This window comes from Clavelina lepadiformis, chromosome 3 (genome assembly GCF_947623445.1).
Source record: "Clavelina lepadiformis chromosome 3, kaClaLepa1.1, whole genome shotgun sequence".
Lineage (NCBI taxonomy): Eukaryota > Metazoa > Chordata > Ascidiacea > Aplousobranchia > Clavelinidae > Clavelina > Clavelina lepadiformis.
In genome coordinates, this window is record NC_135242.1 from 8586642 (window position 1) to 8608358 (window position 21717).

The window sequence follows — 21717 nt, forward strand, 5'->3', positions numbered from 1 at the left end:
TGAAATAACTTCTAACTATTTCTCTAACTGTTTTTAAAAAAATTTTCTAAATTTAAAATGTTTATAGACTTTATGTTATGACTTATGCATAATGTTTCAAAAATCTGAATGTGCCACTCAACTTTCTTACTATTCCAGCGTAAAACTTAGGTAGTTAATAATTCTATTAAAGTAAGGCTGCTTCTATGAAGGATATTGTATCAGCCAATGTCATGGAGAACAAAGGTGAAAGCCGTTTTAAAAGTTGGAAACACAAAGGGCGTGATGCTGAGGTAAATGTATTCAAAATAACAAAGTTTAAATTTAAATTCTTCAATTTTTTTGCCATTTGTGGAGTTGTGAATTTTTTTGTAATTTTATACTTCTTAGCACTGCACTTGACAAAACTGCTTGTTTTCTTGACAGACAATGAGAAGACAGCGCAATGATTTGTCTGTTGAACTTCGAAAACAAAAAAGAGGCGACCATCTTTTGAAGAGAAGGAATGTTCCTGTTATCGATGATAGCCTTGATGAATCTGATTCAGAGTCAAAAATTGTAAGTGATGCTGTTTGTAGCCTACTGTTTAATGAATGTCCGAAACTATATCGATCATATAAAAAGTCATCTGTTAAAGTTCGGATTAGTAGTTACAACAAAACTTGAAATGAGGAACCAGCAAGTGAAGTAAGAAATAAAAGGCTGTTGTGAATTTTACCTACAGTATCATACTCAATGATTTTATTATCACTATTAAATGCATTTCGCCAGGCTTTCCTTAAACGTATTATAGTACTTATTATTATAATAACATGTATTACGCATGTTTATGCACAGCCTTCTTTGAAGTTAGATGAAATAGTGGCTAATGCAAAAAGCACTGATGAGAACATTCAGTTAAATGCAGTTCAACAAGCACGAAAACTTTTGTCAAGCGACCGCAACCCTCCAATTGATGATTTAATCAAATCAGGTAAATAGATTACCATTAATGCCATTTCCAATTTACAGTACATTCCTATGGGTAGGAAAATGTCATGTTTGCATACAGCAAATTTCAAATTGGCTGCTTTTAAACAGCTTAATCTTATAGTTTCTAAATCATTGAATATGAGTATATTTTCTTATTTATCTCAAAAAAAACAAGCAACTATTGGTCATTACTAATTGAGGACTGGAGTATCAGAACTAAAAAGAGTAGAAATAACCACTATTGGTCATTCGTCTGCTTATGATCCGCGTATATTTAAATGAAATACAATATTTTCTTTTAGTGGTACTCCTATTCTTTTTGCATACAGCCAGGTTTTTAAAGGTTATTTACTTGCAGTAATAAACTTCTATGTCAAAATTTTAGGGTGTCTCCTTTCTAATCCTCTACAGTATATGTTACAAGGTTTAGTTTTTTTATGGCATAAAAACTTTATGGTATAAATATTACTTTCAGGAATTTTACCTATACTTGTTGATTGTTTGAAACGTGATGATCACTCATCTCTCCAATTTGAAGCAGCCTGGGCATTAACCAACATCGCATCTGGTACATCGCAACAAACACAAGCTGTTGTTGATGCCGGTACGTAAATATTTTTTGCACTTTGGTATCTTGTTTTTGTCCTGTTGATACTATGATATGATACAAATCTCCAGGTGCGGTTCCCTTGTTTCTAACCTTACTGAATTCGGAACATCAGAATGTTTGTGAGCAAGCAGTTTGGGCTTTGGGAAATATAATTGGTAGGACAGTAATGCATTCCTCCTGTTGTTAAATTTTGTACATATACAAGATGATTATATGTTAATGTTTTTATTTGTAATCCTTAGGTGACGGACCAGCTCTTCGTGATTATGTTATTCGCCTTGGTGTAGTTCAGCCCTTACTAATGTTTATTAATCCAGACATACCAATCAGCTTTTTAAGGTTATTTTTTAACTTCATTCGTAGTAGAATTTTAGGTATGGTTGAAGTACATGTTGAGCTAACTACTATAGGAGCTGCTTAATGAATCTATTCGTTTATTAAATAAAATTTGCCTTCGTTGGAATTTTCCCATTTAAGATATATTATAGAATCCTCATTTACAAAATCCAGACTTCGTTTTATAAATCTATATTCAATTTTATGTGCATTGTATTGTAAACAAGCAGAGGTTTATCCTGATGTGACCGATTGTTTATGATAAAGACAAGACATGAGTTTGATTACTGCTTTGATAACATAACTAGATTTTAGTATTGGAAACACATTTCCATATCAAACATGTTGTTGTTCCTTTTTTCTCTTAAATGAATGATTGATGTATTTCTACCATCCAGGTACATTTTTATGCTGCTGGTCTGGATGCGTCCTTTAATAAAATAGTCGCTTATTAGATCCAAAATCGGCAAACACCAAGATGGATTTAATAAGCAGTGTCACCGTTTATTTTTACATAGTTTGCAGTGTTACTTTTGTGTAGAAATGTTACATGGGTAATTGTCAATTTGTGCCGCAACAAGGATCCTCCACCCCCACTGGAAACCATTCATGCATTACTTCCTGCACTCTGTGAATTGATCCATCATCCAGATTCCAATGTATGTTCAAGCACAAATATAGATTTATGACTCACAGTTAAACCCCTTAAAATTCCATTAAATATGTTTTGTCGATCATACAGATTTTGGTAGATACTGTTTGGGCTTTGTCTTATTTAACTGATGGTGGCAATGAACTCATTCAGTTGGTCATTGATTCTAAAGTTGTACCCTTCTTAGTTCCACTTCTTGCACACGGCGAAGTTAAAGTTCAGGCAAGTACTTCAGATATATAGGAAGGACACAAATTCTCAAGAGTGAATACATACAAAAAATAACAGAAAAATCATTGAATATAAAATTCGAATTGTTTTATGGTTTAATGTTGAATATGGTACGTTACTGTATTGTTTTAGAAATGATTACTTACCACTCGCAAATATTTCTCAAAATTTTCAATGTTAATTTTTTACAAATTAGACTGCTGCTGTTCGTGCTGTTGGGAATATTGTTACTGGAACTGATGATCAAACCCAGGAAGTTCTAAACTGTGATGTTTTAAAGTATTTTCCGGCACTTCTGTCACACCATAAAGAAAAGATCAATAAGGTTGGCAGAATGACTTGTTGTGTTTTTCCTTCACTTTAAAACAAGCTTGGTATTGTGCCTATTTATAGAGATTCATTCTCATGTGGGTTTACACTAAAACTGTAGATGTAGGTTTTGTTAGCTAGAAATTGCCATCGGTAAGTCCCTTGTATTGATTGCACTTGCTTGTTATCTCTTTCAGGAAGCAGTTTGGTTTTTGTCAAATATCACAGCTGGAAATCAATTTCAAGTACAAGCCGTCATTGATGCAGGCCTGATTTCACAAATTATCATGCATTTACACAAGGTATATTGTTCTTGTGTAACTTACAAATTAGGAGATTTTTGGACAAAAAAACGCTTCAGTTCGGCATAAAACACTGTACTTTGGGCCATACAAATAAAAAAATGTTACCCTTTCTAACCTAATGGATTGTTTTGTATCTGCAAAACCTACCGTAATTCCTTTGATAGCATTAAACATTTTTTGGTATGTTTGTGAAAAAGTACAGAATTGTTTGATGTTAATAAAAATTCTATTTGCACAAAAAATTATTCTAATAAGTATTTACTACTTGAATTTTTAACTACGTAGCATGATTAATTTAAAATTGCATTTTTAGCCAATAACTTTGACAAAGAAGATTTAGCTGTAGATTTTGCGTTGCTTCCAAGGCTTAATTTTGGCCTAAAGTTTTTTAAAACTTTTTGGGTGTAAACTGTAAACGACTACACTCAGACCTCGTTTATCCAAACCCCAAAAAACAGAATCCTAGCTGTCTGACATGAAACTGCAAGGAGCGGATTTCTTCCCATGCATTTTACCCCTTTAATTGAAAAACTTCACTGTCTGACTCCGACACAGCAATTTAGAAATGGTTATGCCAAATCAATAAAAAAACACACGCTAATCCGGATTACGACTTATGTTGTATGTTTATACACCAATCTTTGATACTTGTCTCACATCAATGTATGTTTTAAGCGCCAGCATTGACCAATTTTTTAACTTTCCTTACTTGGGTTAAGGTTATTCATTTTGGACACAGTTGCAATGCAGTTTTTTGCAACTTAATCTGTTGCCTTCCTAAAGGCATGCTATTTTAAGTAAGTTGGCTTTACTTTGATATTTTCTCGAGTTTGATTATCTGGATACAAGATACCATGCAAAACTGACATTTGTTGATGAAATAAACTGGTCCAGATCAATGAGGTCTGACGGAATAATAAGTAAGAGCAACAGATGAAATTAAAACTATACACCATCTTTACATGTTTTTGCCTTTCACCACTACGCTGTTTTTTAGTGTTTCTATACTTTTATCACAATATTTGGACAGTTCCAAAAGCTTTTATCCTTTTAAGTCTCTTTATTGCATTAATGTTATCAGCATTTTATTCAGGCTGTCATCAAAGTTTTGTTGTCTGAGAGCTCATATTTTGATTCTGTACTGATTCTACTTCTTAAGCAAATTGTAGAAGGCAGACATGTGTAAGCTTTGACATAAAAAAGCTTTTCTGAATAACATAGCATTTGTTTGGCTACGTTTCCTAAGGTCATGTTTTTTTGTCTAAAATGTATATATTGATTTTGGGAATGATTTTATATGCGAAATATAAGCAATAGCATTGTCAAAGGTGAATCCCTTGAATGAATGTTTATAAAGTATTGCACACATTGTGTTGCAGAGCGACTTCCAAACTCAAAAGGAGGCTGCTTGGGCTATAAGCAACCTCACCATTTCGGGCAGCATCGAGCAAGTTAGGCATGTTGTGGAGCAAGGTGTTATCCCACCATTTTGTACTTTGCTCACAGCTAAAGACAACCAGGTATGTAGAAAAGAATGGAAAAATTTTTACTTCTTCAATAATGCACTATAAAACATGCCACATAGATTGTAACTGGATTACTGGGGAAAAAAATACAAAGACTCATTTTTGGCAATGATGTTTTGGTAATTGATGCATACGTTGCGCAAAATGTAACAAGTTGTCTCAACATAGGTCGTACAAGTAGTTTTAGATGGCATCAACAACATTTTGAAAATGGCTGGAGATAATGATGTCGTTGCTACAATGATTGAAGAATGTGGAGGTATGATCTCCTAAGTTTCTATTCTAAATATGCAACGGCTTTCTTTTGCAACATTGCTCATGTGGTCAGTTATACTGTATAACTATATAACCCTGAAATAACCTTGTTTTTGATGAATATAAGTCATATCAAAATGTTACATAATTTTTCACTTAAATTATTCCACCTTATGCGTTTACGTTACTCACAATAGAATACTTTTTGCGTTTCGGTTATTGTCTCATCTTCTTTAGTTTCGTAAAGAGCGCTTTCACTGCACTTAAATAAGTATTTTCATTTGGCATCAGTTTATTTGTGTGGTATTGTTTTACATATTGTTTTATCAAAGTATTTATTAATCAGTTTTTTTTGTGCTGTGTTTTTTGTATCCACTCTTTCCATTTGTTTGAACCTAAGGCTTCCCCTCGTTCCACTTCTTATTTCCCCTCTGGTCGATAGTGGATTAGTATTTCACAGAGTGGCATGGTAATTGCAAAGCACATAGGGAGTTTTTGTTTGAGTTGGGTCATTCTAGACTTGGCCGGTTGAGGGACAATAGTTGTTTTATCTTTTGACTGAGAAATAAGTACTTTTAGTGGATCCCCAGCTAGTTTTCATTTAGTGTATGTGTTGCTGCTTTTCAGTATATGAAACGTCCGGACATTTTGTGTGAGTCCCTTAATTGCAGCCGAATTTGAGTCAACCCGGTTGTTGCGGCAACCGTTATCTCTACAATCTGGCAATAGTTGACAAACTTATTTTGTCACAAAAATAAACAAAAGTGTGAAGATGCAAGAGAATTTTTAAGTTAATTACAATTAAAAATGTGTTGTATCAAGTTCAGTTTAGTGAAAAATAAACATTTATCTGTGCAGGTTTGGATAACGTCGAAATGCTCCAAAATCACGAAAATGAGGACATATACAAACTTGCTTATGAAATTATTGATCAATTTTTCTCTGGGGACGTAAGTAAACATATCAGAAATTTCGTTGGCAATGATTGTGATACTTAAACGATTGTTTTTTCTGCAGCCGGATGGTGACTTAGCTCCTGAAGAAGGAGCCATGGGATACCAGTTTGACCCTAGCATTACACTTCCACCAGACGGCCAGTTTAAATTTTAAATTTACTTGGTAAAAACTGTGGATCCCTGCTGAGAGCGACCTTGCAGGGCATACCTGCCTACAATTGTGTGCCTGTTTCTATCAACCTTTGCAGATGACTGTGTGACTGCGTGCAACTGCTACACAGTGAGAGGATGTGTGTGTGTTTGATGATGATGCTTGTCTGAAGAAACTGCTCATATCGTTTTGGATGTATCTGGAAACCTGAAAGTGTACCTGAACGTCAAAAACAATAAACATTAAACCCCCGGCAACGTTGTTCTAAAATTGTTTCATGTCGAATATTCTGTAGTAGTATCCTTGTTGATATCTATTTCAATTTGCTTTGTTTGGCACTAATAACATTTAAAATAAACAAGAAAGTTTAATATAACTCGCAAATTGGTGCATTGATGGTATGGCATGTACAGCACAAAATTACAACCCCCATCAGAAAATGGTATGCATGAATGACCATGTTTTTATGTATGATCATGGTATTGGTGTTTAATGCATTCACAAACTATTGGCGTTTTATTTGCTTGCGCGCCATCTTGTATATAAAGGTATATAGTTCTTGACTAATGTATTGTACTCTTTCTCTGGCTTTTCTGTTCCTGTACAGGCCTTTCTAAAACTACAGGGGCATTGCACGACACAGTGACGATTATTTCTTTACTATTACTACGTTTTTTATCTGTATTGAGTGGTAAACTGTTTGCCATGATTCATAAGTAATTTATTACGCATGCAGCATTGGAAAGCGTGCCCATCAATAAAGCAGCTGTATTAGAAATTACACTTTGGTGTTCAAAACCTCATCGCAAATAATAAAATGGAATTTCCTTCTTGAATCAGTTTTGCCTTTTGCTGCAAGATGTATGAACCATTGGATTTAATACAGATCACAATGGAAAAACTGTTGTTGAAAATATATTGTTGCTAGAAGACAGCGACCTTTTGATTAAATAAGTTAAATATAAAGCACGCTTGATTGCAGTGCGACATTTCAAGTGATTATCAATTTCAGTTTTCAATTACTTTCGTAACCAACGTGAACTTATAGAGCTTCGCGTGCAAGTAAACGCGGTATGAAAACATTCCGTTGTACTGTTGTTATAACAGGACTCGATCAAAGTTTTTTTATTTTGTTGATGTCATCGTGCACCCCATAACAATTTTGAAATTGTATTATGAATTTTTCCACAAATACTGTGGGCAGCGAAAATATTGTGTTAACCTGGAGACTGATCAAACGAGAAAACGCGACAAAGCCCTGAGGGCTTAAAAAACGTGCAAGAAGTAAGTTACAGTGGTTCCACAACAATGGAAGGTCAGTACGGCCGCTAAACCCAAACACCAACAATATTGCCAATGTAAAAACTTGAATTAATATGCACACAAGGAAACGTTAAGGTCATGTTGCATTATGTGCATAAGGATGGTTAAAATAAAATCCCACCAAAAGAGACACCATCCCTGGGACTGGGGTCCCGTTTCTGTGGCGATGAGGACGTTCTCAGATGCACGTATACATACCATACAAATACGTAAGAGAAACAAAATATAACATGCCTCTACGTTCCCGTGAACGGCTTGAATGCAAGGATAAATGTAGATACGGTGTCCGTAGCATATATTCAGTACGTTTAAGATCAAAACTGGTGTGAAGTACTATATATGTTACAATAATATAACACTTTAATGTAGATTACGTAAAGCTTGTTAGTACAATGCTATAGTTGATTATACCAACAGAAAGTAATGCTTATTTGGAAGATGATGATAAAATGATAAACTGAAGAAATTTAACGTATGGAACCGGATGATGATGTGGACGTTGGTTGCTGTAGAAGTACCGGTAACAGGTATGTCACCTTTTGTGCATGTTTGGTAGTTGCCCGTTTTTTTGATGGACTTCCCCGCTATATTTTTTCCGCTTGCATCTGACAAAATAAAACAAAATCCAAAGTTTCAAACAATTAATGATAAACGTTGAAAAATGGATAATATGTTATTTAACAAAATAGTGCTTCGGAACACTTGTCACATACGTAGGCTATTACTCAAGAATTATGTTTTATGTATGTCTCTAAATAATGTGCAAATTTGTTCTGATTGTTATTTCTTTTAATAATTCTGGAAGTGAATACCAAAATTTAACCCCAGAAATTTTTATCAATTGTTAAGTAGCGCTTAGACTGCAATAAGGCAAGAAAAGATTGCTTTTACTTCTAGTTTAGTGTAGTGTAGTGTAGGGGAAGGTGGTCTAAAGCGGACCAACGGGGTAAAGTGGCACACCCCTCTTATTTTCTTAATAAAGTTTTTTAACCGCGCGGATACCACTAAGTTTAGTGAAGCATGACATAACGTGGTTGCAGACGCCATTATTCGAGGTTACGTGGAAAAGAAGGCAAGAAAAGGCACGGAATTCTTTTTTTGTACTCTCTGATCTATTGAAAGGTATGTCTTGTAACTTAGATTTTATTTTACATGCATAAGGTAGAAGTTTGGTTGAATAGTAGAAAGGAGTTTTACTGTATCACGTACGCATTACATAGGTTCATTCCGCTTACTGACTAGCCAAAATTTTGCCAACAGTCAAAATAATAGTAACCAAGGGGTGGGGTAAAGTGGACCAGTGGTTGCTCCATCGGATGTTACTGATATTCCTATTGATCCTGTTCCAACCAACACCGAATCTTACTCCGTTAATGTTAGTTCAACTAGCATTGACTTGTGTGATGGCAGAAATATTGGCTTAGATGCGGCTGGTCTTCCCGAGATGCCTGAATCGTTACCTGCACAGCCAATAGATGTAGCCCAACCGTCCTCTCCTGAAGATGCAAATTCCAGTTTCACAATTATAAGTCCTGTTGAAGTGCTTCCTATGCCGAAAGCAGCTCACACTCGCCAAAAGAGGAAGTCTAAGAGAGGTGCAACTGCTATTTTAACCAGTTCACCATACAAGAAGCAGTTGGCTGCAACGAATCGTAGCCAATCCGCGGTATCTGGCAACAGCAGTAAAACAAGTTCATCGAAAAAGCGTTCTATGAAGAAAGCTAAGGTTTCCAGGTCATCAATGCAGCAGAAGGACACAGTCGATTTAAGTGATAACAACGTAGATGCAGAATGCTTTTACTGCAACGAATTGTATTCCAAATCATCCGAGAATGATGGGTGGATCCAGTGCTCCAAATGTATGCGATGGGCGCATGAAGCCTGCTCTGGGTGTAATGAAGAGGATGACAACTTTATTTGTGAATTATGTTTTTAAAAATTGATGGTGAACTGCGATTACTTTCATAACTACTTCGCTTATGATGACAATTTTTAAATAAATTGATTGTGATGTGGAACAAATTGCCTTGTTTACTCAAAACTTACGGTGGTCCACTTTACCCCACACATGTGGGGTAAAGTGGACTATTGGAGGTGCTTTTAAATCAAAAAAATTTTATGTAAGAAAGCAAGCAATCAATAAAAGGGCACTTCAAAAATTATCGAAATACCTTAGAGTTAACTCTCAAAACAAACAAGTCAAATGTTTTGGTGAAATCAGTGAATTGTAACGATTAAGCCTTAGGTGGTCCGCTTTACCCCACCCTCCCCTAGTAGTAGTGTATTTACATGTAGTTTAAAAACGAATTAAATCAAACACATCCGGCAAAAGTTTATTTAGGTATTTATGCATGAATACGTTCGTTTCAAAGAAGATTAGCTCATTAACTTCCCAAATAACAAGCTCATTAATTGGCTCAGTGTTGTAACGACTGGATTCATTGATTTGACTCAAGTCACATTTTTTATGACTTTGTGGCGTATGTGATTGGTTTAACAAAGAAACCAATATGTGCTTCGAAGTATCTAACAAGCGAACTATCTGAAACCAATTAATCAATTGAAAAATGCAAAGGCGTATTCTTTTTAGTGAACACTTTGGCACTTCGAACCCTTGGCCACTAAATAATTATAATCAAGCAATAAAATAAAACAACTTGCATGTATTATAATTATACAACGCGTATAACATTGACACAAATGGATAAGCAAAAATGTTTATCTGGTAAGCGGTAAGTCAGGAACACTAAGACAGCAGCAGTTGAACATCGAATCACGGTTGAAGAGTTCTCTCCTTACCCACAGCTAAATTCGACTGTTTGAGCGCTCTGCTTCTGTCTGCAGCGCAACGTCACATTCTTATGATTTCAAAATTGGTTGCAGTGTGGTGTTTTGATCGTGGCCCAACGCCAACCGCGACAACTTGACCACTGTGACTCGAGTTAGGTGACGACAGCGAAAATATAACTTTTGTCAATGATGGAAACAAGTCTTAGTGGTGGTGACACAAGTTACGTCAAGTCGTTAACAGTGCACGGCCCAGTCGAGTCAGTAACGTTTATCAAATCCAAGTCTTGACACGTACCAAGTCAATATTAACGATTTATTTTTTGTTTTAGAAATAAACAACTTTTTGAATACTCGAAACGTAAATATCAGCATAAAATCTGACTTTATCCATTGTTGACGCTTTTGCACATTCAATAGAATGTATTGCATAGTGATTTTTGAATAAACAGATACCAAAACCGATTCTGTAACGATTTGAAATAATTTGTGTTGTGACTCGAATCAAGTCATTCGAAATTTCCTCATTAACACGAGTCAAGTCTTTCCATCCCTGTTTTAGGTAATAAAAACGACTGTTTTCTAATGAATCACACTTTTCTGAAAGAAAATATCAACCAGACTAAATTTGAAACAGCTGTGACGTTATGGTAATCAATTTAACACGAGTAGCGTGACATCAGAATTTCTTTTAAGTTAAGAGCATTAACCTGACTTGACTCTATCCACAGATCAAATTGACTGGGGTATTAAGTTCACTGACTCGAGTCGGAAAAAATGAGTTGATTACAACCCTGGTTTATAGTTATACGATCCACGGATTCCTACTCTACGAGACAGTGTCCTGCAGGAAAGTAGTTATACAACATCTTATTTTCGAAGACGACTTTCGTATCAGCTACGTGTGGCAGTAGCACTAATAGTATATTTAAATCGCAAATGACGCGACTAATAACAAAGTAATGTACGATAATAATCCCGAAGGCTCAAAGCAAAGCACAATGAAAGGTTATATACAACATGGAATCTTATAACATAATTACAAAATATATATATATACATGATGCATATTCTATTGTTAGGAATTTCATTTCACATTCCAAATCAAATATTTGTAGTAGTCATAATACAATAAGATATCCATACACGGTACAGAATAAAATCAGGCCCGCATTCTTCTTCAGTAAAAAGTGCGTAAGTGTCAGTGCTTTTTTATTGTGACAGATCATATTAACTCGACGTAGTTAGCAGGAAAGAGTCCATAACTCCCATCAGATGTCTGCCCTTTCCACCATCCAGGATCTATTTGTTCTATGTTGTAGATAATATCTCCCGGATCAAAAGATATCTCCCCTTCGTCCTCTGCAAAAGAGTTTGCATGCGCTCATGCTCACACTAAGCATCATGAAAAAGCATAATACAACCTACTGAAACCTAATTGATTAATCCACGTTATCATTGTAGTAGTGGCTGCTTTAAATAAGTAAAATTTATTGAGCAAATTTTTTATTAATTGTACCTGCTTGGTAGTCATACAAAGCTCTGGCATTCAAACCCTGCTGAGATTGGTCTTCATTTGCTGTGTCATAAACGCCTGTTACGCAAAATGTATGAAAAAAAAAAAATTTCAAAAAAACAAACAAAAGAAATAAAAATGCAACAACAAAACCAAAATGCCTAGCTAGGGTGCAGGTTCAATTATATAGATTCAAGAGAAACAATTTTCAACATGACGTCTTGCATAAATTGTTAAAATAATATCTTACTTTCTTGATTAAAGCCAGCCTCCTCATACACTGCTGCGGCATTTGGTTCTTCTGATTGATATGCACCTTCCTGGTATGTTGGTTCTGGTTGGTATTCTGGTTGATATGCTTCCTCTGGCTGGTATACCTGCTCTGGTTGGTGGTATTCAGGTTCAGGCTGATAGTCTTGCTGTGCACTGTAGTTTGGTTCTGGTGGTGCTTGGTATTCTTGTTGTGGCGGTGGTGCTTGGTATTCTTGTTGTGGTGGTGGTGCTTGGTATTCTTGTTGTGGTGGTGCTTGGTATTCTTGTTGTGGTTCGGGCTGCTCAGGTGGAGTTTGGTATTCTGGTTGTGGTGGTTCAGGCTCTTGCTCAGGTGGAGGTTGGACATGTCGCACAGGTTTAGATGCGACAGGAGGAAATGATTCCTGCTTCTCACTTACACTGGATGTTCTTGAACTACTGGAGCTGTACTTACTAAAGATGAAGTGAAAGACGTTATAAATTTGTCAGTCCATTAAAAGACAGTGGAACCATGATGACGCAGCCACCTTTGGGACTGACAAAAAGTGGACCTATTATTGAGGTGGGTTCCATGCCAAAAATTTTTTTCAAAAGCAAAGTTTGTAAATAGTTTGCCGATGCAATTTTTTACTATTAAGATCATCCCTATTTTCTAAGTTAGCAGATTATCCCTGGTACCAGGGACAACATTAAACACCTTATTTCTGGCTCAAATTTTCATGTCTGAGCTTCTATTTTTTTGCCAGCACGCAGAAATAACCAAATGATTAGTGGTGTTAGAGAGTTGATTAACACGGTAATCCAAGATTTGGGACTGAAAAACAAGTGTTCATGATTCGCAAACCAAGGTAGTCTCTTTACTAAGATGATAGCTGCATGTAAAAAAGTCGAATAATTTGGCACTGAGAAACTGTTCGCATAGCTGAGGTTCCACTGTGATTAAAAATAATTAATCAGTGCAAAGCATGTGACGTGATGTTAAATTAGTAGTAAGCCTAATAAGTATATTTAGCAAAGTAGTTTGCATGGTTGCTAACCGAACTGGTGGAGGTGCATTCGCTTCTTTCTCCCTCTGTTCCCACATTGCTCTTGGATTGTTTGATCGCTTTGTTATCATTTGCTCTGCTTCCTAACCAAGAAATAAAACATTTCTGTCAAGGTTAAACACAAAGTTTCCAAATCCCATCAGATTACAATAACCATATTCTGACAGGCAAAACAGCATCAATGAGTATGAATGTGATTTTGAATGGTTTCTTGAGCTTAGACATCATTAACCGAGGTTGGATATGCTAATAGATATTTTTAATTTATTGGACAATTAAAAATGTGAAGTTTATTGTCTAACGTGTGTTCGTAACTGTCATGTTACCAATTAAAAAGGATGAATTATTCAGTCTATTGCAGTGGTTCTCAACTTGTGGTACGCGTACCACTAGCGGTACGCGTACCACTAGCGGTACGCGAGAGCGTTTTAAGTGGTACCGCGTACCGCTGAACATGATTTTCGATGTGCTGTGAGTAATGTGTTGCCCCGGATAGACAAGCTTGTGCAGAAGAAACAGTTGCATCTATCAAATTAAATTGTGTTCTCTTGCCATTCATTGGTGTTATGGTATAGTAAAAACGGTAATAACTAATAAATACCGGTACATTTGAGTAAAATAAGTCATTCAGGAGCCAGGTGGTACGCAGTGTAGTAAAAAAAACGAATGAGTGGTACGCGATTGCAAAAAGTTTGAGAAACACTGGTCTATTGTGTCACAATAATCGGTTGGCACTTCGATTAATGTGATTTGTCCACAATTATGACGTTGTTTTTATGAAAAGCAAATACTGTAGTGGTGGTCGCATAAGCGTTTAGAAGTTGATCAACCAGTAACAGAAAAGTCTACAGTAAACAGGTGGTTCAAAATTGCTGGAAGACAGTGACAAAGATAGCTATGCTATGATGTACAAATCTTGAATAATATTTTTTCTGCAACTCTACAACTTCATTGCAAGGGCAGCCTGGAAAGGAGTAGATATGTAACCAGGTCATGGGCATATGTCTCTATTTGCTGCAATTACAATGTGCAGATTTTTGCTGATTAAACATTTAGATTACATTTACCCTAACAAATTTCTTATGAGGATTTCATATTGACAACTACTTTTCCACACCTCAACATATAGCACTAACTAAGGCAAAGGAAAGGGCCCCTAGAACGTAAACATACAAAATTAAGCTCAGATACATCTCTTATTTTTAATGTACTTTTGTGAACTAGATTAGGCCAATCCGCACAACATACAAAGATTGGGTTGGGAAATGAAATTCAAAACATAACAAGAAATATACCAAGACAAAAATAAAACAACCTGTGCATGTTCAATTGACTGTGTTCTTCTTGCTCTTCTTATATCTTGCAAAGCTGCTTCTTGTTCCCTTTCCTGAGCCTCCTGGAATAACAAAGAAGTGTTGGTATATAGACTGCTAAAGCATGACCCTTCATCACAGAATGGATTAGAAATGAATTCAAAACAAGTCTTCTTCCTCACCCATCGTTTTTTCTCTTCCATCCTGCGAGATGCATTGTCATCAGCAAGCTTTTGAGCTTTCATTTTCTCAGAAATCTCTCTCTCCCTCGCAGCAACGATGTTCTTACGATTCTCCTCTGATCTGCGATAAAACAATACGTTTACTTCAAGTTGACAAGTTTTATTTAAAACTATAACTCAAAACAAAAATACTTTGTTTCACGTTCTTTCACTTCAACTGCTTCTTGTCGCCTTTTCTGTGCTTCTTTCTTTTTTTCTTCTGACCTTCTCGCATCTTCTTCTTGCTACGAAGAAGAGGATAATTTAGTCTTATTTAGTTAAGGGAGATGACTTGCAATTACTTCCATGAGATAATCTTATTATGAAAGAAACATTCAGCTGATAAACTGTAAAAAAGCAAGTTATACACATTTAAGTTGTGATTTTACAAATAACATTTAAGAGCCAACTGTCTGGAATGCTTAGATAAATAATGAACAAGCTTAGGTGGCAGAGTGCAATTAAACTGATTACTTGTCATATTTTGTTTTTCAAAACAATGCAAAACTTATACATTTTTTATTCTTGCATAACTCTCGAATGTTTCGAAATATGCATGAAATCATATTTATGCAGCAAACATTCACCAAAGAAAGAAAAAAGAATGGACACCATGCTAAAATCAATAAACAATCTATATATTATATATCCTTGTAAAAATGAAATTCTGGGTACCTGTACTTTCAACCAAAACTTTTCATTTCGAGAAGACTTAATTTCTTGTTCAGCATTGGTTCGTTTATAAACTGAACCCTGCAGCATGCAAGTTAACAAAAATAAAAGTAATGAATGTTTAGCAATTCACAACTTTACGAAATTAAATTTCTAGGAATCAATTTGTAAATACAATTTCATTTTTCAGATTTTAAAATTCAAGACATCTCGTTTGTAAATTACAAACAATAATAACGTGAAATCTTAGTGATTTTTTTCTAAAACTTCAATCAAGTAGTAATAGCCTAATTACGAAACAATTTGATTTTCAAAACTTAGATTTGAGGAAAAAGTTTTCATGTGTCAGTAAGAATAAAACCAATTAATAAACATAAAATAAACTTAAAAGTATGTATTTATACTTTAGTAAAAAAATACCAAAAAACAAAAAAAATTAAAAACGAAATTGGATAGGCTGGGAAATAAGGTACTTGCCAAAAAATCATAATATTAATTGCAAGTATGAGTTCCCATACTGGACTTCCAACAACCAAAACTGATTTATTTAAGCCGATTAATCCTGAAATGATTGGCAAAATCTTTAATAGAGGAAATCTTTATAAAATCTATAATTTAATTTATCAAAAAAACAAAAATGATAAATTAAGAAGCATGCAATAGCTACCCAAATAATACACCACAATAAACTTCACCCTAAAAATAGAATAATTTGTGTAATTTTTTTTTAGATACTGACTGAACTACATCAAGGTTTAGTTGAAGAACTTTCTTTTATAGATTAATTAATTATTATCCAAGTAGAGTATGTTCAGAACACCCAGGTATGACTTCCAAAGTATAAATATACAAGACTGTTTACAGCAGGGGCGGGCAACATACGGCCCGCGACGGGATTTTGAGGGGCCCGCAGATAGTTTCCGGTCTTGCATGATAATGTGGCCTGCGGCCAAATTCTGCCGCAATCCCTGTATTGCGTCACTGAATAAGTCCAAGTTTGCCAACTTGAGAAAGATGGCCATGAATCTACTTGTTCTGTTCGGGTCTACATACATTTGTGAGCAAACATTTTCGACCATGAACATTAATAAGACAAAGCTGCGTTCCAATCTATTCAGGAATCCGGCCCGCCAAGTACTTCATTTTCTCATATCAGGCCCGCCGACCGAAGAAGTTGCCCGCCCCTGGTTTAAAGTAACTATCACTGACTTGTAGTCACTAGATATTGTATGTACAGCAACGGTTCCTAAGACATTTGCATTTATTCATTCTTTTTAATTCTCACCATTATTACTCCAGGTTCATGACCACTACTAAGTTCAGACACAAACGTTTTTTGTATGAAAGTTCAAGCGCACACTGTGATAATCTATCTGGGTTTGTAGTGCTGAGCTGGCTAAGTAAGAATTGCAAGGTCTATAAAATCTTTTATACTGAAACTTTTAAACTTTGAAGTCATTTAAGAAATTTATAAGCGGATAACAAACTGCACGACTAGCCTGTCAAGCTGAACACATTTTATGCTATTCTGCCAGCTAGTGTTGCAAGAAGGTTAAAATATGTGATGCAATCACTATCAAGATTTTTTTCAATATCTCAAAACTAGGAGCCGAAAAACATTTATCTTTTATGTAGGGTGCCGTAAGTCTAAAAAGGGTTAGGAAGCGCTGTACTAAAGGCTACAGTACTACATTCATGAGTTACAAACATATTATGCAGTAAAGAATGCATAAAGCACAACAGAACTATTCTCAAAATACTAAGCAACTATAACATAATGATTAAATGTTAATGATCTGTATTGTCAAGCTGAAGATACAATACATGAACAACTTTAGTACCACAGTTTTTAATAATGTTATGTGAGATTTTTCAAAAAATATATTAATATTAATTATAATTATCTATACCAGTGATTCCCAACCGCAGCTCCAAGCTAGCCTTCTTGCGGCTCTCATTGACCCCTGAAAATCCCACAAAAAAATATAAAAAATCTATTTATAATAATTAGGGCGATTATTTTTTGACTTGTCAGTTGGAGTTGTAGTCAAGTTGGACATTAAATTGATTTGTGTTATTTTTCTTGTTAGTGTTGCTATTCGTTGGTACATGCTTTGGAAGAGATGGCTGCAATTGGTAGCCGAATATGCTTGAGCCGACCTCATACGAAAGAAGAAGAAGGTACATGCTTTCATGCTTTAAAATTTTCATTTTAATTACTTGAGTGTTTTCATGCGGCTCCATACGTACTCTGAAGTTTGAAATTCGGCCCCAACACCAAAAAAGGTTGGGAACCACTGATCTATACTATACACCACAACACTGACAAAACTTAAACCTAATCCATACCTCCTTGCTTGTTGACTAAATGCAAACTGCAAATTTTAAACTTATGTAGGCCCTTAACATGGACATTAATAATTGACATATTTTTGTGCTATTTAACACAGTATATTGTTTCTTTAAGAAATATACCACAGGAGTTGAAGCAGAGTGATCCTCCTTTGGAGCAACAAAAGAGAAATTGGAAGTGCTTTTTCTAACTTGTCGCATTATTTCTTCCGGTGTAATGTCATCATCATTGCGAGCATAAAGGGTCATGTGGCTTCCCTAGGGTAGAGTAGATGTAAAGGTAGAAGAAAGCGTATGTGGTTGAAAACAAATATTGACAAACACTTGGAAAAAGCTTTTTGTATTATCTACAATTAGAAATATGTATCGCGCATTTATACTTTCACTTTAAACAAAACGAGACAGCAACTGAGAGTAGAAGAGTTAGTTTTAGAGTTGCTACTGAGATTTAATACTCTTAAATCTTCCTTGCACACAAGTACAATTTGTTGCTACTAACATATATAAAACATAATAAAAATGTTTATATGATATAAGCTGTCGCCAAATCTAAAATCAAATATGCCTTATTGTTATACATATATACAGTTGATAATAAAATGCAACAAACTTAACAAGAAATTAAAACTGGAAAAACAAAGACATATTCAACTGAATAGCTGAAGTAAAATACCTTAAAAAATCTGTTTACATCTTTCACATGGTTGGCACATGCACCTTTTCTGGTTGCTGGAACTCCATCACCTTGCTGATTGAAATACAAGAGCATGAAAAACTGAGATGTTATACATAAGAACTAAGGTTTTCAAAAAGTCAATGCTTCGTAATTATAATAAGGCATGTTCCATTAAATGTGTCATAAACTATCCAATCTGATGTTGATTTATAGAAAATGTTCAGATCTACAGGGATCAGAGGTTGAAAAAAAAAACATATCATAGACCTACTTACAATAACAGAATGTTCTAATAAATATAACATACATAAATACACTTAAAGACAAAACAAGAAATAGTTTAATGAAGCAAATCACATCACAGTTTTTTCCAGTCAAGATTGCTTGCATATACCAATCGCAAAAAATTACACTTTCAGTGAGTTTTACTAAACAATAAGACCTCAACTTACCCAAACAATTAAAATATATTTTTTCATGTTTGTGTTAGGGTCATCAATGCGCACAAATGCATACATGATCTTCCCATTGTTAAACTCCCCTTCCAACTCTTCCAGGCCTTCATCTAACACATAAAATAGACTGTCAGCCACATAAACTATTACAATAAAAACTTGTCCTGTTAAATATTTGTGTTAAGTTTATATACCAGACATGAAACTTAACAAACAAGAAGCAATGCAGATAGTTTGCATATATACATTGTTAACATTTAAAACAATGTATCCTAAATTTAACTTCGATAAAGTTAACCAAACTTCTCGGCAAACCTATTTTTGATTTTGACTATTCAAAATTGGCGAGTAATGGCGCATAATTGTAATCACGACTACTTGCCTCCAGTAGCCTGTACTTTAATGTCATTATTGTTTCCTTCATATGTAAATAGAGCCCTGCAACAAACCATATGTGGAGCTGTCGATAAATATGAATAACCAAATGCTAACCATAAGCTTGATGTTTTAAGAAGCACCATAAAAAAATATTGCCCTTACAACCTATGGCTAACCAAACACTACCATATATAATACATTATTGCTAACTTTTCTTAGGTATGACAACTGACATCTAAAGCATATCACTAAGCTTAAAACATACTCACCAGTCTGTGTCACTTTTGTCATTAAGGACATCATTATAGGCATCCACTAATTTTTCCTTGTGTTTAAAAAAGTTTACACTCATCTTATTCCAAAAGCAAGAATCGTGAAATTAACAACAGAATTATTCCTACACAAAAAATATGCAAAATGTGAAAACTGACAATCTTGAACAACAATACTGTAAATAACAGTTTCATAAATACAAGGAACATATGCATTTGTCGCCAAATTTTTTATTTAATTCATATACACAATTTGTAACATTATAAATAAAATGATGTGATGGAATACTAAAATCTACAGTATTATCCTCAACAATACCTGCAAACATACAAATTCAAAAGAAATAATGATCCACAGAAAATTTGGAAGATGTGCTGACACATACCATACAATTTGGTAAAGTAGTTTTCATGCTGTATATATTAATCTATTGAGAACCATTTCCAAAAAAGTTGTACTTTTGCACATAAGGTACAAATCAGACCGCTTATATATTAGCAAGATATGCAAATAATTTTACAAAGAATCCTTGAGGTACCTCTACCAATGCATATCAAAATATTTTAATTCTCAAGCACAATTCATTTCTAGTTGCTGACAACATTTGCACGATATTACATGCATCACTATCTAAAACGACAGTTAAAATAACTGTATGCATCACTAAAATGGCAGTGTAACTACCAATTTCTCTGAAATTTCCATCAACTTTGCATAAAAAGATTCCAATGCAGTGTGAACATGATGCTGGCCAATATCAACCATCAAAATTCTGTCTTAAAATACGTTTTTCTTCTTCAACAAACATTTTTTCTCTATTTGCTTGACCAGAATCTCGTTTGCGCTTTTCTTTATCCCTAAACGTTACTGCTTTAATAGCTGTTTTCTGATGCTTAACTTGAAATGCTACTTTTTGTCCATCAAGGTCTGTATGACAAAATCCAGCAAGATCTTCATCGTCATCTTCTGGGCGTGGTCTTTTGCCAATAGTGTGTTGTACATCAGCGTCTTTGTACATTCTGGACCAGCTAATAGCATGATCAGTATATTGTGTCTTGTCCTTAACCACAGGTTTAGAGCTTGGTGGAGCGGATGTAATTGATTGTGGAACTTGTTTGACAATAGTAAGGTCTGGTTTTCGATCTCTAACATTTGATTTGGTTTCCACAGCAGGTAGAGCTGACTCCCATGGCTTAAATTCTTTTGGGGGAACATATGGTGCTTCCTTAACATTTTTATCCCAATCTATATCTGCTCGAATATGTCTTGTGACAAATTCTGGTGTCTTGGCTTTAGACAATGCCATCAAAGGTGGTGGCAAAGCTGATTCTTTCATCATAAAATCTTGTATTTCCACTTCTTTTGCCACATTTGCTCCCAATGATGAATTTGAATTGTCACTGTCTGAACCATCATCATCATTATCACTACTACAAGCAGCAAAAAAGGAAAGTGGATCAGCAGACATGATCAGAAATGAGACAGAAAGAATTACAGAATCCTATTTATCATCTTAAATGCATAAAGATTATCCTGGATGTAATTTCATCAATAAATCCAAACAGGGTAATATATACATTGCATACAATCTATTTAAATTTCTTAGTGACTGGTCAAAGTCAAACCTATGACTTTGCTATTTTGTTGTGAGAAATATCTCTCGCAACAAGATGAAAGAATAGCCGTTATCCGGGTAATTGATTTTAATCCCCGTGCACTTAGAAATCTGTAGATCTTCCCTGTGCATAGCCTACTGGCATATAGGTAATAAGGTATGTATAAACGTAACCAACAAATTAAAAGACCTTGCTACCGCCTTACTGCTATGCATGGATACTGCATGCATATTGTACATCAGTATTCATCATTTATTTTTCGCCATTTCCTGTAGGAAACAAAAAACCTGGCCTGATTTTACTTTTTATAGCATAATAACCAAATAACAGAAAGCAATAATTATAGCATATGCTCCCAGGCCACAGCCCAAAAACAATTTTTAGAAAGTTATTTTTTCGTGCAATATTCAAATTTCGACCTTTTTCTCTATAGAATCTTATGCTAATCAATGTATTGTTAGCAGGCTGTATGACTAGGCCTATGTGAGGCTGGATTGTATAGTCTCTGAGCAATAGTTTTGCCCCATTGGCTCAACACGGTCACGGCTACTTGTC

The 21717-nt window shown here is 34.9% G+C and overlaps 3 protein-coding genes across 7 annotated transcripts; 1 reads left to right on the forward strand and 2 right to left on the reverse strand.

Annotated features, from left to right (window-relative positions):
• Positions 1-133: 133 nt before the first annotated feature.
• LOC143449640 (importin subunit alpha-4-like) lies at positions 134-7118 on the forward strand. The gene is made up of 14 exons (XM_076949911.1): positions 134-272; positions 406-537; positions 817-952; positions 1427-1555; positions 1630-1716; positions 1804-1900; positions 2439-2556; positions 2640-2771; positions 2977-3105; positions 3287-3391; positions 4774-4914; positions 5089-5179; positions 6034-6125; positions 6193-7118. The coding sequence occupies exons 1-14, from the start codon at positions 186-188 to the stop codon at positions 6283-6285; spliced, it is 1569 nt and encodes a 522-aa protein (XP_076806026.1). The 5' UTR covers positions 134-185; the 3' UTR covers positions 6286-7118.
• Positions 7119-11297: 4179 nt separating this feature from the next.
• On the reverse strand, positions 11298-19675 carry LOC143448684 (drebrin-like protein B). 5 transcript variants are annotated; one of them, XM_076948529.1, is made up of 13 exons: positions 19543-19675; positions 19278-19333; positions 18893-19005; positions 18438-18512; positions 17891-18022; positions 15416-15493; positions 14894-14985; positions 14702-14822; positions 14522-14602; positions 13198-13289; positions 12159-12613; positions 11912-11986; positions 11298-11754 (listed from the first exon to the last, which is right to left on the reverse strand). In XM_076948529.1, the coding sequence occupies exons 1-13, from the start codon at positions 19623-19625 to the stop codon at positions 11618-11620; spliced, it is 1590 nt and encodes a 529-aa protein (XP_076804644.1). In that variant the 5' UTR covers positions 19626-19675; the 3' UTR covers positions 11298-11617. The 5 variants fall into 5 exon arrangements, with proteins under 5 accessions (XP_076804644.1, XP_076804643.1, XP_076804646.1 ...); XM_076948528.1 differs by having other exon boundaries at positions 17888-18022; XM_076948531.1 differs by lacking the exon at positions 15416-15493.
• Positions 19676-19762: 87 nt separating this feature from the next.
• On the reverse strand, positions 19763-21098 carry LOC143448686 (UPF0690 protein C1orf52 homolog B-like). The gene has a single exon (XM_076948533.1). It carries the CDS (start codon positions 21012-21014, stop codon positions 20304-20306), a length of 711 nt encoding a protein of 236 aa, XP_076804648.1. The 5' UTR covers positions 21015-21098; the 3' UTR covers positions 19763-20303.
• Between the last annotated feature and the right edge of the window lie 619 nt (positions 21099-21717).

Coding starts and splice junctions, on each gene's coding strand:
- LOC143448686 (XM_076948533.1), bottom strand. CDS start 21,014: ATGTCTGCTGATCCACTTTCCTTTTTTGCTGCTTGTAGTAGTGATAAT.
- LOC143448684 (XM_076948528.1), bottom strand. CDS start 19,625: ATGAGTGTAAACTTTTTTAAACACAAGGAAAAATTAGTGGATGCCTAT. Junction 14,823..14,893: donor GTGAAAGAACGTGAAACAAA/GTATTTTTGTTT, acceptor GTTTTATCGCAG/ATCAGAGGAGAATCGTAAGA. Junction 14,603..14,701: donor TGGAAGAGAAAAAACGATGG/GTGAGGAAGAAG, acceptor TTGTTATTCCAG/GAGGCTCAGGAAAGGGAACA.
- LOC143449640 (XM_076949911.1), top strand. CDS start 186: ATGAAGGATATTGTATCAGCCAATGTCATGGAGAACAAAGGTGAAAGC. Junction 953..1,426: donor TGATGATTTAATCAAATCAG/GTAAATAGATTA, acceptor TATTACTTTCAG/GAATTTTACCTATACTTGTT. Junction 1,556..1,629: donor ACAAGCTGTTGTTGATGCCG/GTACGTAAATAT, acceptor ACAAATCTCCAG/GTGCGGTTCCCTTGTTTCTA.